A 13,817-nucleotide genomic window follows, 5' to 3' on the forward strand; every position below is an offset into this window, starting at 1 on the left:
CCGCCTCCTCCTCCTCCTCCTCCGCCTCTGCCACTTTCTCTCTCTCTCTCTCTCCCTCCCAGGACGCGTCGGATGATCCGGGGCCGCCGGGGAAGGGCTCCGGGCAGCAGCAGGGAGGCTGCGTCCCTCCTTGTCTCGGGCTGCAAAAAGCCGGCTGGCCTCGGTGGTTGTTGTTGTATTAAAATGAGGAGGAGGAAGAAGAAGCCGCCGCCGCCGCGGCGGCAGCAGCAGAAAGCGCTGGAGGAGAGGAGGCTCTGAGCAGGGGACGGCGGCGGCAGCAGCAGGAGGAGGAGGAGGAGTGATGAGTCAACTAATAATTTAATGGGGACAGAAACACAGAGGGGGTTGGGGGGGGAGCAAAGCGAAGCAGCTTCGTCCGGGGACACACACACACACACACACACACACACACGTAACATCCAGCCACAGCCACCAAACCGGTCTAAATAAATAGCGAGCCAGGGGGAAACAAGCATCAAAGCCAGGATTTTTTATTTTTTTATTCTTTGCAACCTTTGTTTTTCCAGTTTTTCCTTTGCCATTTGCAGTAACTCTCCGTGGAGTTGTCTGGGTTTTTTTTTTTAATCACTCTTTTGTTCATTTTTATTTTGAAATAATCACACACACTCGTTGGTGGACTCGGTGGGAGTGAAATCTCTCTACTTTTGGTGGTGGTAGTGTCTTGTTTGTGTGTGCGTTTCCTTCCTCCTCCTCCTCCTCCTCCTCTCTCTCTCTCTCTCTCGCAACAGCCCCGGGTAAATGAGAAGAGACAGGTCCTCTCTTTATTTTGTTGTGTGTTTTCTTTGAACGGACTGGGAAGGCGAAATTAAAAGTGGCATTTTAGTGCCTTTTCCTGCTGTTTTCTCTACACCCCTCCAACCCCCACTACAAATTCATGCAGAAAGTTTGGGGGCTGTTAGTGGTTTTGGGGGGAGAGGAGCAGATTGATTTTTGTGTGCGCGCTGTTCTTCTGTATGCTTGTTGGAGAATAATAGTGTAAGTGACAACCTAGAAGTAGACTTTCTGCTCTTCACCCTGGATAGAAAAGCTTCCTCTCTTTCCACCCCCCACTTGCTCTTGTCCGCATTGATATTATTTTTGAAAGAATAGCTAGACTCAAGTCACCCCCTCCATTTAAATCTACTACTTTCGTTTTTCAAATTTATTTTTAGCATTACACTTATCTGTTCAATTTTGAGATTCACTTCCTTCTTCCCTTTCAAAACCTTGAAAACTGCTTTCCTAAAAGATATTTAATATTTTTGTCCATTGCCGTTTTTGCTTATGGCTACTCTGTTTCTCGCCATTTATTTTTGCCCCTCCCCTGCATAGAGGAAAATAACAAAACAAAACAAAAAAAAAAGGAAAATAATAGAATTTCAGGGGAAGTAGCCTTCAGGACTGCTGGCTTTTGGAGGGGGGGAGTGTAGGCTGGTTTTTGTTTTGTTTTTTTTTGGGGGGGGGTAGGTTTTTTGTTTTTTTTTAAGGACTTAGACAACATCAGTCTTGAACTTCTTCCTCTTCAAGACCTCGGGCTGCAAAGGAAACCTCCTTTGTTTTTGTTATTTATATGCTGTCAAGTTTTGAAGTGGTGAGTTTCGGGTCGGTTTTGCTAATTTCACTCAGAAAACTGCAGTGTTTCTGTTTCTAGATAGTACTTTGCTTCTTTGTCTCTTTAAAAGGTCACAGTGAAAGCTTGGCCTGGATTGTGACAGCCATATGGAATGGATAAGAGCAGCGCCTGTTTCAAATGTGATTATGGGGTTTTATTGGGGAGCGGGAAGAGGAGGGAAGATGAAAAGGGGAGGGGGCTAATTCATGAGGAGTTAAAGAAATAAAATAATACTGATTCCCCTTATGTCAGGAATAGGGACTATTACAATGAATTAATTAAGAAATTAGTTGGTGTGTCCATGTGTGATCTTTTTGAAACGGTACGTTGAAACTGTGACCTTATATAATGTCTAGGATGGAAACTTGTAGCTAGTGTAAAGGAGGTCTAAATATGAAACCCGAATCAACTCTCTGCCTGCATCTGTAGAGATAATAGTTACTCCAAAGTGCTGTCATTCTGGGCAGGCCATGCTGATCCTTGCTCATCACTATTCCAAACTGAGGTTTCAGTGAACTTTAGCCTTGGGCATGGAGTTGAAATGAGTAAATTAGGTGTTTTATGTGCATGTAATTTTGCTTTGTAATGTAAAGCTTTTTACAAGATGACTAAGTGATTAAAGGATGCCTATGGGTGGTTATTCTAAGGCCAAATTAGAATGACCTATTTGGTGTTTTGGTAGCAATCCGTACACTAACTAGATTATGATCTATCATTTTTATTCATTGTATATGATGTACTATTCTATTCATGATGACTGGATACTTTTTTGTAGCAATAATCTTGGAGTTGTAATGTACTTTTTAAGTTGTGCCAGAAGTGACAGGGATTTTCTTCTGTAAGGCTTTTTTTAAGTGAATCCTCTTATTCTCAAGAATTTAGTTTCAGAATAGCAGCTTTATAATAAAGCAGCGTTGTAAGGAAACATTGGTAGATATCAATGATTTGAGTCTGCAGTTTTTGGTTAGACTGCAGTTAATGTAATGATAAAGTAACCTTGATTTTTAAAAAAAAAAGTGGTTAAAATAGTCACATTTATTGTTTAATGAGACTCATAACCAAAAACAGATGGGACCACGATCAATGGTAAACCATCGGTTCTCAGCATGTCACCCTACAGCTTAAGGATAAATATCCATTATTTTCTAAACTTTACAGTTATTCAGTCGGCATTCTTTAGGTTGCTAGTAAACATCCAGATTAACACAGATTCTTTTTCTTGGCTATGTAGGATGAAGCAGCCTGTGTTCAAACAGGATAAATTGTTTACAGAATTATCTTTGTAATATAGGATATCTCCCAAGAAATCCAGACCTAAATAGCTTTGCAATGAAAAATGTACAAAATGCGTTGAATTACTAGGTAACTGAAAGAAAGTAGCAATTATCAGATTCATGCAAGTCTTTCTAAATATGACTCCCCTAGTGTTAGTGTTTGTACTCAGTAATGTAAATACTAGTTCATAAATGAATGTCTAGTCACCTGTTCTTTGTGATTATATTATATACATAATATAATTGACAGCGTGACCATACCTTCTCACTCAGAAAAAGGTGGTAGACCCTAATATAACTAGAATGGTAATCCAGAATAAAACCACTACCAGATAAGTATCTATTTTCAGTAACTGATTGTTTTATAGTTGATAAAGTAGGTTTCTCTGTGTGTGTGTGTGTGTGTGTGTGTGTACGTATGTATTTAACTAAAATCACAAACTTACTCTGTGTTTTAGTCTAGGGATTTTAATGATCCAGTCATTTAGCTGGAATGTGTTTGTTTTTAAAAAACAAGTTTTTGAAAAGAAATACAAACGTGCTAAAATACCCATTTTCTTAATTTGATATTGTTGAAATTACTTCTATTTTTTTACTTCAGATACGTGTATCAACACAATTTTACACTGGCAGGGGTGTCTCTGTGTTGGAGGGTTTCTGAAGTTCCACAGGAATTGTGGTTTTTCAACATGAGACCCTTGTGATATTTAGAGATGTTTCAACCTTCTTTTAGTTTGTTTTGACTTTTTAAAAGATCCCATATTTGACCTAACATTTAAAACTTGATTACATCTTAATTTTCATATGTATATTTTAAGCTTTCAAAAGTTGATAATTTGTAATATAAAACAGCCTGGAAGAATGCAAAACCAACAAACAAAACCCCACCTGATCAGAAATTACAAGGCAATTGAGGTTCATATTTCTAGGAAAAAGATCTAAATGCACAATATTTCGTGTTGCTAATAAATCTGTTGCATGTTTACCTAAAGTTTCATTGTTGTAGTTGCATTTATTAACTAGGAGAGAGAAAGCACTTTCATGTTGGTGGTGTTTAAACAAAAGCATTCATGATTTACAACAAACACTTGTGAGGTTTGTAGCATTGGATAGATTGGAGTATTGGAGTAACTTAGTAATCACCTTCACCTATTTAATTCTCATTCTTAAGAATTCAAGATAGAATATGACTATCTAGGCTGCACATCATTGTTTGTGTTCTGTAGGTGGCATTTTTTTCACCAAATCGTTCAATCTTTGGAGAATGGGAACATTTTCTGAGGATAAATGTATTACTGTTTTTAAGCCATCTTCTCTTATTTTAAAATATTCATTTACTTATTAATTGCGAGCTTACAATACATATGTATCCCTGTACATGTGTTAACTGTCTACATACACATACGCACACTTGTACAACATATATATATTTTTTTAAATCATGGCAGGTGATCTTTAGAGGCGGGACTGAGTATGGATCATTTGAACGAGGCAACTCAGGGGAAAGAACATTCAGAAATGTCTAACAATGTAAGCGATCCGAAGGGTCCACCAGCCAAAATTGCGCGCTTGGAACAGAATGGGAGCCCATTAGGAAGAGGAAGACTTGGAAGTACAGGAACTAAAATGCAAGGAGTGCCTTTAAAACACTCTGGACACCTGATGAAAACAAATATTAGAAAAGGTAACACTTTTAATAATTCTGCATTGGAGAAATATTAATTATATTAATATATGCATTGCCATTTAGGTGGGGAAACATACTTTTCACAGACTTCATTTATATTTCAGTGCTGAATCACCATTCTAAAAATATTTTATTCCCAATTCTGATGTAAATCACATTTGGGAAATGTATGCTTCATGTTTGGGTGGAGCATCTTGCTTTCCAGGGTGGAGTCTTATTTTTGTTAAGGTAAAGACTGTCTTAATTTTAGTTGTCCTCATTAGACCAGATTCTTCACTGAAAGACAGTTAATGTAATAAACTCTCTGGTTAGTTTGTTTTGCGAAGCAGCACTGAAATATGTAGAAAGGTACACACAATCCTAAAAACCTAATTCTTGCCTTTGCTCTTAGTGATAATCCAAGCTTGGAAAAGTCAACAGGATTTCATTAACAGTTGCAAGTTGTTTGAAGAAAGTTTTTAAATCTTTAGGTATCACACTGGAAAAGTCATTTATGATGTCAGTCTTTACAGTTTTTTCTTAAGTACAATTCATTATTGAACAATGAACATCTTGGGCATCATATTTTTTTAGTGGCTGGTTTGCTGTAATTAGGCATTCTCACAAGGAAAAGGCACATTTAGAATCATTGATTGGGGTGTGTGTGGCTTTTGTTTGTATTAAAATACTTCAAAATTCACCATAATATATTAATCTTGTATATCAAAATATATCTTTTTGACTGTGTACTACAGACTTGCTAATTTAAATCAAAACATGCTGTATGTGTTTGGAATTTGTTTTAAAATTACCTCTACTTTTTCTCAGTATAATTGCTATATGTTTATAATTCAGATTTTTCTTGCATTTGCTAAGCAAAGTGTAAAATGCAGCCAACACCATTAAACATGTAATGTTAGAAGGCAGTGGAATTTCATTGTGTCTGATGCGTAACATTTATCATACAATCATTTATTTTTTCCTCGGTTTGGCGAAAACAAAGAATATATTGATCCTGAAATGAACAGACACAGCAGTCCATATTGTTAGATCTTTATCTATTAAAATGGAAAAACAACACTTCAGCAAATTCTTTGGCCTCTGCTCATGATTACCCTATTTATTGATTGTTTGCCAAGAATGTATGCATCTTAAGAAAGCCAGGGTAAGAGCATTAAAAATATAATTTATTATGGCTTTTCAAACAGAGTGCATTAATATTGTACTGTGAAGCACTGGGGCTATATAAAAAGGACTTTCTGACGCCTGCAAACATATAAGTTCCATAAATTCCTAAATAGGAGATTTCAGCTGTCTCTGGTATTATGTGATATTTGCACAGCAAACTTTAATGCCAGGACAGTTTTAGACAAGGATTCTACAGACTTCACTGCTCCTTATGGCAGACGTGCTGTTTACACAGACTCATAAACCTTCAGCAAAAGCTGTAACGCTGCCTTCAGGTCTAAATCATGTTGTATTTTTAGCACTGACCAGTGCTCTCCCCTTTAATACTAGAAGGTTATAAAGTTGCTGCACTTGAATTTCTTGCCAAATACTAGCAAGAGTGATCAGCCAGCTAAGATTGTGCTCTTCTGCATAATGTTTTTCAATTAGCAGAAGGACATAAGTGACAGTCGCTAGAAGGTTTAGCAGCTTGATTTGTATTCAGATGATACCTGTGTCACACTACCAGGATACACCTTTGATATCTACAACTTGCATCGAAATCTGGTCAAGAGGTCCTACTGTTTTGTTTCAAGTAGCACATTTTTAGGAGTGCTGTAACTTATGGGACATTTGTACATAAAATGAAATATCAGTGCATGTGTGTTTATAGTCTAATTTTTGTAGCCTACTGGAGGTAGGGGGGAGGGGGGAAATTAAGAAACCAAATGCAGTATTTCACTCCCTGCCTTTGTTGTTTTTTGAAACAGAGTTATGTATTTCACATGAAAATAAAGCTTGATGTAGATTTTGCCTTCAGATATTTAACAGTGAAACTTTCTATCAGGTCAAACTTGAACTGTGAGAGCTGGGGAAAACCCACTCCCAAGTGAAGTTTGTGTGGGGTTTTTCTGTTTTTGGAAATCTCTCTCTCTCTCCAAAGTGCAATTAAAACCAGTGAAGAAATTTGCCAGTTTACATATGCTATTTTTGCTCTGGTCTTCCTGACTTGTCCTATTCTGTGATTTAAAAACAAGAACAACAGAACCCCTCCCCCCCTCCCCCAACTACATAAATATTGGCAAGCATTTTGTCTTGTCTTTCATGCTGAGCCTATTGGGCAAACCGGACTGAGTTTGTGAGCTTTTCCAAATGAGCCTGAAGGGATTTGTTTCCCAGAGACTGACTCTCTGGTGAACAGTTTATTGCAGATGTGGGGGGTGTGTGTGTGTGTGTGTGTGTGTGTAATACCTTTTAAACATATTATCTTTTTATTATCTTTTGTTACAGAGAGGAGTACAAATGAACAAAGGGGTTTTAAAGCATATATCATCAGCAATAAATTATTTTTTCAATTATAGTATCTTTTATACACCTTTGCAGGTTAGAAAGCCAGCTGACATGGGCCAGCCGTGGTTGTTTAATTGCAGTGTAGACATACCCTATAAGTCTAGAGGGCAGTGCTCACAGAGGCATTAACATTGCAGGACTAATTGGAGATCCTGGGTGCCCTGTTAAAGTAACCCTTGTCATCATTTATACTAAAAATGATACCCCTCTGGCAATCTGCCATAAGCCAGTTCTTGTGCATCTGCTTTTTAACCCTTTTGCTTCCTGTCATTAAGGAGCCTGATTCTGCACGTCTCAAGCCAATGGGAATTTTGCTATTGACTTCACTAAGAACAGGATTGGGGCTGCAGTTCCAAGGTCTTTTTGTAGTACCCTGCTATTTTGTATAAAATAAATACAGTTTTAAAGAAATCCACAATTCTGACTTCCAGAAGAATGCTTCTTCCCAGCAGTAAGTGTTGCTGGGCTCTCTGTTAATCTTCTGGTCATGGTCTAGTAGATTGCACTGAATTAAGCAAAAGGTGTGGGGAAACATTTTGTCTTCAAACCCCCCTTCCCCCCCCCCCCCCAAAAAAAAAAAATTAGTAACAAAAACAAGAAAATGACTTTTGGGCATACAAATGACATCTACAGTAAGTGTAGAAATATATGGTGTGAAGTAGCAAAATACATATGACAAAAAATGTGTCAACTGCAGGTAAATTTAAAACTGGATTAAAATTATTATTACTGTTTCTTAAAGATACAAGTTTTGGAATTGCAGTTTAGTAGTGGTCTGGTTACATCCAGAAAATGAATACAGCATCAGTTAGCAGTAAGTTTTGCTTTGTTTTCTTGTACAGTTTATTAGCATGGAGGTTTAACAAAAGACCAAAGGTGAAATTTTTAAATCAAAGGTAGTTGAATATTTTTGGCACAATTAGGAAAGTTTTAACGTTAATGAACAACATTATGTAGATGCCATTAAAATGGCTTACTCTGAAGACATCTGCAGTATGTATTTAGGTTCTCACGCTGCATGCTACTCACAACAAATCAGACAGGACAGAGACAACCAACTTACTTCTCTCCTGTCAGCCTTATTATTTATTTCTGCAGGCAGGTAATTCTCTGTTCTGTAGCAGATGAAGTAGTAGTAGGGTTATATTTGCATTCATACCTTTTATGGAAATATTTATTTTAAATAACTCTCTTTTTTGTGTGGGGAGGGAGTGGTGTTTTTCATAAATACAGAATACCCCTAGATATTCATCTGCCAGTTTATAAGGCTTTTAGCCATGTAACACTGTAGATTTCTTCCTTATCCCTACAATAACACCAGTTAATACTGTATATTTTACTTTTTTTTAATAGGAACTATGCTTCCAGTTTTTTGTGTAGTAGAACATTATGAAAATTCCATTGAGTATGACTGTAAGGAGGAGCATGCAGAATTTGTGTTGGTAAGGAAGGACATGCTATTCAACCAACTGATTGAAATGGCATTGCTATCACTTGGATATTCTCATAGCTCTGCTGCCCAAGCGAAAGGTAAATATGATTGCTAAACTGTACTGTTTACTTTATGGGGGAAAATGTAGAAAATTTTTCAGGAATGCAGTGCAATTATTATTGTTTCTTTTTAAATTTTTGCTTAATGTATTTTTATTTAGTTAGCATATGCGTTGCTCATGGAATGTTGAGGTAGATTATAATTTAAAAAAAATGACTTCAACTGAATCATTAGTATGCTTATTGACCTTAATAATCTGCTCCACTGAGGATCCACAAGGAAGTGTAAAGCATATTTGAGCAGATGGACTGTTGAGAGTCAACTTGCGTTTATGACTAAATATCTAGCTCTGTTTCTTTTATTCTGTTACTGATGGGTTTTGTGGATTATGAAGTATTTTTAGTACTGAGGTCTTGCATTATAAAATCCTATATAATGTGTATGAATGATTGATTGTCTTATTGAACTCTGAGAAACTTGAGAGTATATTCGGAAGGTATTTTTAATCATTTACTGTAATGCATTTACATAATTTCATAGCATGGAGAGCTAACTTGCAGGGTCTTTTTGTGCTGGTCTTCAAATAAATGAGCATGGAATCCAGGACAGTGGCACTGCTTAAAATCACAGGTATTTTTCAAAGCCTTGTAAGGTACGTTTATTAAATAATTTCTCTGTCTGGCACAGGGCTAATCCAGGTTGGGAAGTGGAATCCAGTTCCACTCTCCTATGTGACAGATGCCCCTGATGCTACAGTAGCAGACATGCTGCAAGATGTGTATCATGTGGTCACACTGAAAATCCAGTTACACAGGTGAGTCACACATACCAGTCCTAGGACATGGACTGCTATTTGTCCACTGTTAGGGTTAATATAGCTTGTATTTGATTCCCACTGTGCTGTGTGCTCAAAGTTTAAAAGCTTATCTACATTCCTTTTTGGTGGTTATAATTTTAAGTTACAACATGCTGTTGTAGAAAACTTTCATGCGTATAGTTCTGATACACATTTCTCTGGATATCTCATTAAAAGTATATTGCATTTTAGTCAATTAAATGATGCATTACAAGAAGGCATTTTACATAAAGTTTACTTAAGAGAAAAATATTTTTGCATATCATGAACAGTACCATCTGTGTGCATTTTGTAAAAGAATGACTTGCTCACACTTATTGTTGCTGTCTAGGTTCTTAAATTTCACAGTAACAAAAAAAGAAAAAAATGGTTGGTTAATATATTAATGCTTTTCATGATCAGTTGTGAGAAAGCATTACACCTTAAATTGTTTTACCAAGCGCATCAGAGCAGGAAGGTAGAAGTAACATGAAAAAATAGTCGCCACATGCAGCTGATGTATAATTCATGCATCAATACAGCAGATGTGTTGTATAAAGTAATTAACTAATCGGAACAATCAGGAGACCGAGAGCAATCTCCAGATGCATCTGCTTGATGCGCAAAATGAAATCTGTCTGTCTTAAAGGAATGTTCTGCAGCAGGATGCAATCTTGTAATAATCCCTTTTCTAATCTATGTCTCAAATAGTTGCCCTAAACTAGAAGACTTGCCTCCTGAACAGTGGTCTCACACAACAGTAAGAAATGCTCTCAAGGACTTACTGAAGGATATGAACCAGAGTTCATTGGCCAAGGAATGTCCCCTTTCACAGGTACTTAGCATAACATGTAACAAATAATGAAGCACTGTAGGCGACACTGATGTGAGATTAGAGATTTCTATAGACTGTAGCAAGTAGTATCTGAAGTGAATCTGCCAAAAATACACATTCATTTCACCAATTTGTGATCTTTTTAAATATGCTTGATTCATTTCAGATATAGTCTTACAGTATTTGCCCTTGGGGAAAATGTGAAAGGCAGTTTACACTGCACTAGGTGCACTAGAATTGTCTCATACCAAACTGGATTTTTACTGGTTTTTGTCTTCAGGCTTTGAACTGCTTTCATGTAACTACTTTTTTCAAGCACGTGTTGAAGTTATTAAAAGGCTCTTTACTTACTGCTGTCAAAAGTACTACTGAAATTGAATGCTTGTTGCATAACCCACACCAGTTTTAAATGCTAATTCATAAAACTAGACAGTCTATTTACCGTACTGAATGAGTGGAGGGGAAAAAAAGAATGAAGCTCCTTAGATGTGTTGTCATTACAAACAACCAAAAGAAAATCAGTCATTTATTAGAACTAACCAAAATACATCTAACAAGGATGAAATCGTATATTACCCATTGCTAAACACTGAACTGCTGCTTACCATGAGGCTGCTTTACGTTGTTCTTTTGTCATTGATTTAAATTGTCTTGAAGGAGAATTTATTTTTCTTTACTGTATTGTGCCCAGTGATGATGAGGTAGGAACAACGGATTTATTTCTCCCTTCAGATTTTTCAAATGTATTTTGCTGTGCTGAAGTTGACTTCAGACAGAAATTCTGTTTATAAATCAGTGATACTGGTCATGGTGGGGGAGAAAGGAAGTCAGATTATTTTAAAAAGTATTTACTTCCCTTTCTCAGAATACTGGAGTCTTTCAGAAGCAGGGCCCTTAGTTTATTTAGACAAGATATTATATATCTGCTAGATATACATATTAGCTAAGACTGTTTTCCCGTCACTATTTTTCCTGTGGTTAGATTGTCTTCAATGATATGGTTCTGATACAGGAATTTTCAGAGTGGAAATAATCAAAATTATCTTCACTGGTTGCAGACCATTCTAGTAATATGTTTGCAAAGCTATCTTGTTCATACCTACTGTACAAGCATGCGCGTTCTTGCACTGATGGCTCATGGAGACTGCAGATAATTTAGGATTCGCTCCACTTTGGTTCACCAGCTTTATTTTTTTATTTGATACCGATAGAAAGCAAGTAAATTGTCTGTAGACAAGATTTAATTTACATTTTGGCATATTGTCTTGTTGCAACTTGTCCACATATGTACATATGATGCAACAATATAATGTAGAGTAAAGCAGACTTAGAAAGGAATATCTTTAGATTCAACATTAACATTTTGGTGGAAAACTGTATATAAATACTTCCTTCAACTAAATAATGTAGCAAATTCAGTGTCCCTGAGTAACAGTGATTTAAAGGGATAATGCCATGGAAAACAAATCCTATTTAAAATATAAGTCCACAACAATAACAGTTGGAATTATTAAAACAAAGAATTGCAAAACCTTAACTTTCCTTATGATCTTTTAGTGTTTGCGTTTCTTTCAGCTTGGGGAAAGAGATGTCTGCTAGTTTTGTTTTATAGCAGATTTTATTTCATTACCTCTTGCTCTAGCTCAGTGGTGCAATGTTTGGGTTGCAAAGATTGAAAACAATCCGTTTTTTTTATTCCATTATAAAGTTTAAAAAATATGAATCTGGAAAAAAATCAGCTTTAATGGAGTTCGGATCTGCGCTTTTAAAATTCCATGTGAATCTTTCCATTCCTTTGAGTAAGCTTTGGATCATGGTATCTAAAAACTTTGACCTGCCCATCTCTCCTTAAATTATCAAAAAATGGTTTAAATGTTCAGACAGATATAATTAATTGTATATTACTCTCATGTGGGAGACGCTGGTTTATGAGCAATATTGGGACATTAACTGTGTTTCTTAAATTAATTGGGAGTGCTCCGAAACAGATGCATTTGCAGTCTAGAGATCAGAAATAAGAGTGCGTTAAAAAGCTTAGAGACATCCTCTCTCCTGGGATCAGCTAGATATAGACACCTAACTATAACTTCTTAACACAGTCATCTAGTTTATTAAAAACAGAAAAATAACCCAAGGATAGTCAGATTTTTGTCTGTCAAACTATCCTTACCAATACCCTTTTTGCATCGGTATGGAAGAGTTTTTCATACGGTATGTAAAGTGGTTTTGTGTATGTGCAGCATTGCCAATGTGTTGTTTGAGAGTGGAAAGCTAGAAAGAGTGATGTCCCTAACTAATACTTGTTTACTTCAGTCAGTTGATCATGAGTGTTTTGCATATAATTTCATTCAGAATACTAACAGTTCTCTGCTGCAAAAGCAAACCAACTATATTTTGTAGGAAAATGTTGATGTAGTTATGGACTGTTGATGATCTGTAGGCAAATGTAAACTGTATTTGTGAAGCAGTTTGACCCTAAATTATTAGGCTCTATTTCTTGACTCTTTTCCTCCTCCTTTTACTATCTTTTTTCTATTTTGCCATTGATTTTCTTGATCATTTGCTACAGTTGGTGTCTCATGGCATCTAGGTATAACATGTTGTCTTCTTGCTTCTTCATACCTTCCTCCTGCATTTCTCTAGCAAAATGCCATTGTAACACTGCTGTTTTAGTGAAAAGGGTGGAATGCATCTCTCTTCCAAGGTTACTGTAACTGTCTTGTTTTTGAGAATGTTGTGCCTTACTCCTGTTTTTCCCCACTTCCCCTAAGGCCAAGTTTCACTTACTATGCTGGCCTTGATTGTAAGGAATTTTCATTGACATAAATTACGTCCTGTGGGTGGATTGGAGCTAGTATGTGAGCCTAAATTACCATTCAATTAAAAACGTAAGAGTTCAGAGATTGTTCTCAAATTCTGGCCTCAAGCAGGCAAGCAAAAAGAATAGCTACTAATTTCAGATGGTGAATTGCAAGCCACTGGATGTTTGCATGCTGTTCCCTAGGTTAGTGAATGTCACTACCATAGACTGTCCAGAGTTGTTGTAGCTGTGTTGATCCCAAGATGTTAAAAAGGCAAGGTGGATGAGAACTTTTTTTTTTTTTTTTTTTTGGACCAGCTTTTGTTGGTGAGACAGACAAGCTTGAAGAGTCTTTCACCAACAAAGGCTGGTCCAGTTAAAGATGTTAGCTCAGTCACCTCATCTCTCTAATTACCACAGACTAGCAGAATATGTAGATGCTATGCAAGAAACTTTTCATGTTTGACTTACCAGGCTTTCATAACTTTTTCACTCGCCACCCCCGTTTTCTTTCTCGTATAAGCTGATATATTAGAGTGGTGGCGTGGGCTAGTGGCCTGAGTCTAGATCTGGGAAACAGGAACTCCTGAGTTCTCTCAATAGTTTTGCGACTCTCATTGTGTGTTGTTGGGTATTTGAGCATGTCACTTACATTTAGTTTAGTTTTCCTTTTGTGTGATGGGGATAATTAATTTCCTACCCAATAGAGGTGTTTATAGCAAATAGTATTTGAACATGACTTTGAAAATGTTTCTGTACAAAGCACCCACCCATAGCAGCAATGGC

The 13,817-nt window shown here is 36.7% G+C and overlaps 1 protein-coding gene across 6 annotated transcripts in view; it reads left to right on the top strand.

The window, feature by feature from the left end:
• SATB1 (SATB homeobox 1) overlaps positions 1-13,817 on the top strand; it is a 109,089-nt gene that overhangs the window by 18,298 nt on the left and 76,974 nt on the right. For 2 of the 6 annotated variants that reach the window (XM_077811291.1, XM_077811292.1), the window contains exons 1-5: positions 20-1,591; positions 4,335-4,570; positions 8,423-8,599; positions 9,249-9,375; positions 10,108-10,231. In XM_077811291.1, coding sequence (XP_077667417.1) covers positions 4,360-4,570; positions 8,423-8,599; positions 9,249-9,375; positions 10,108-10,231 — 639 coding nt within the window. In that variant the 5' untranslated portion in view covers positions 20-1,591; positions 4,335-4,359. Of the gene's footprint in view, positions 1-18; positions 1,592-1,617; positions 1,753-4,334; positions 4,571-8,422; positions 8,600-9,248; positions 9,376-10,107; positions 10,232-13,817 lie in introns of those variants that run through there. The other 4 variants (XM_077811286.1, XM_077811290.1, XM_077811289.1 and 1 more) reach the window with 4 other exon arrangements.

Source organism: Eretmochelys imbricata, chromosome 2, assembly GCF_965152235.1.
Source record: "Eretmochelys imbricata isolate rEreImb1 chromosome 2, rEreImb1.hap1, whole genome shotgun sequence".
NCBI classification, from domain to species: domain Eukaryota; kingdom Metazoa; phylum Chordata; order Testudines; family Cheloniidae; genus Eretmochelys; species Eretmochelys imbricata.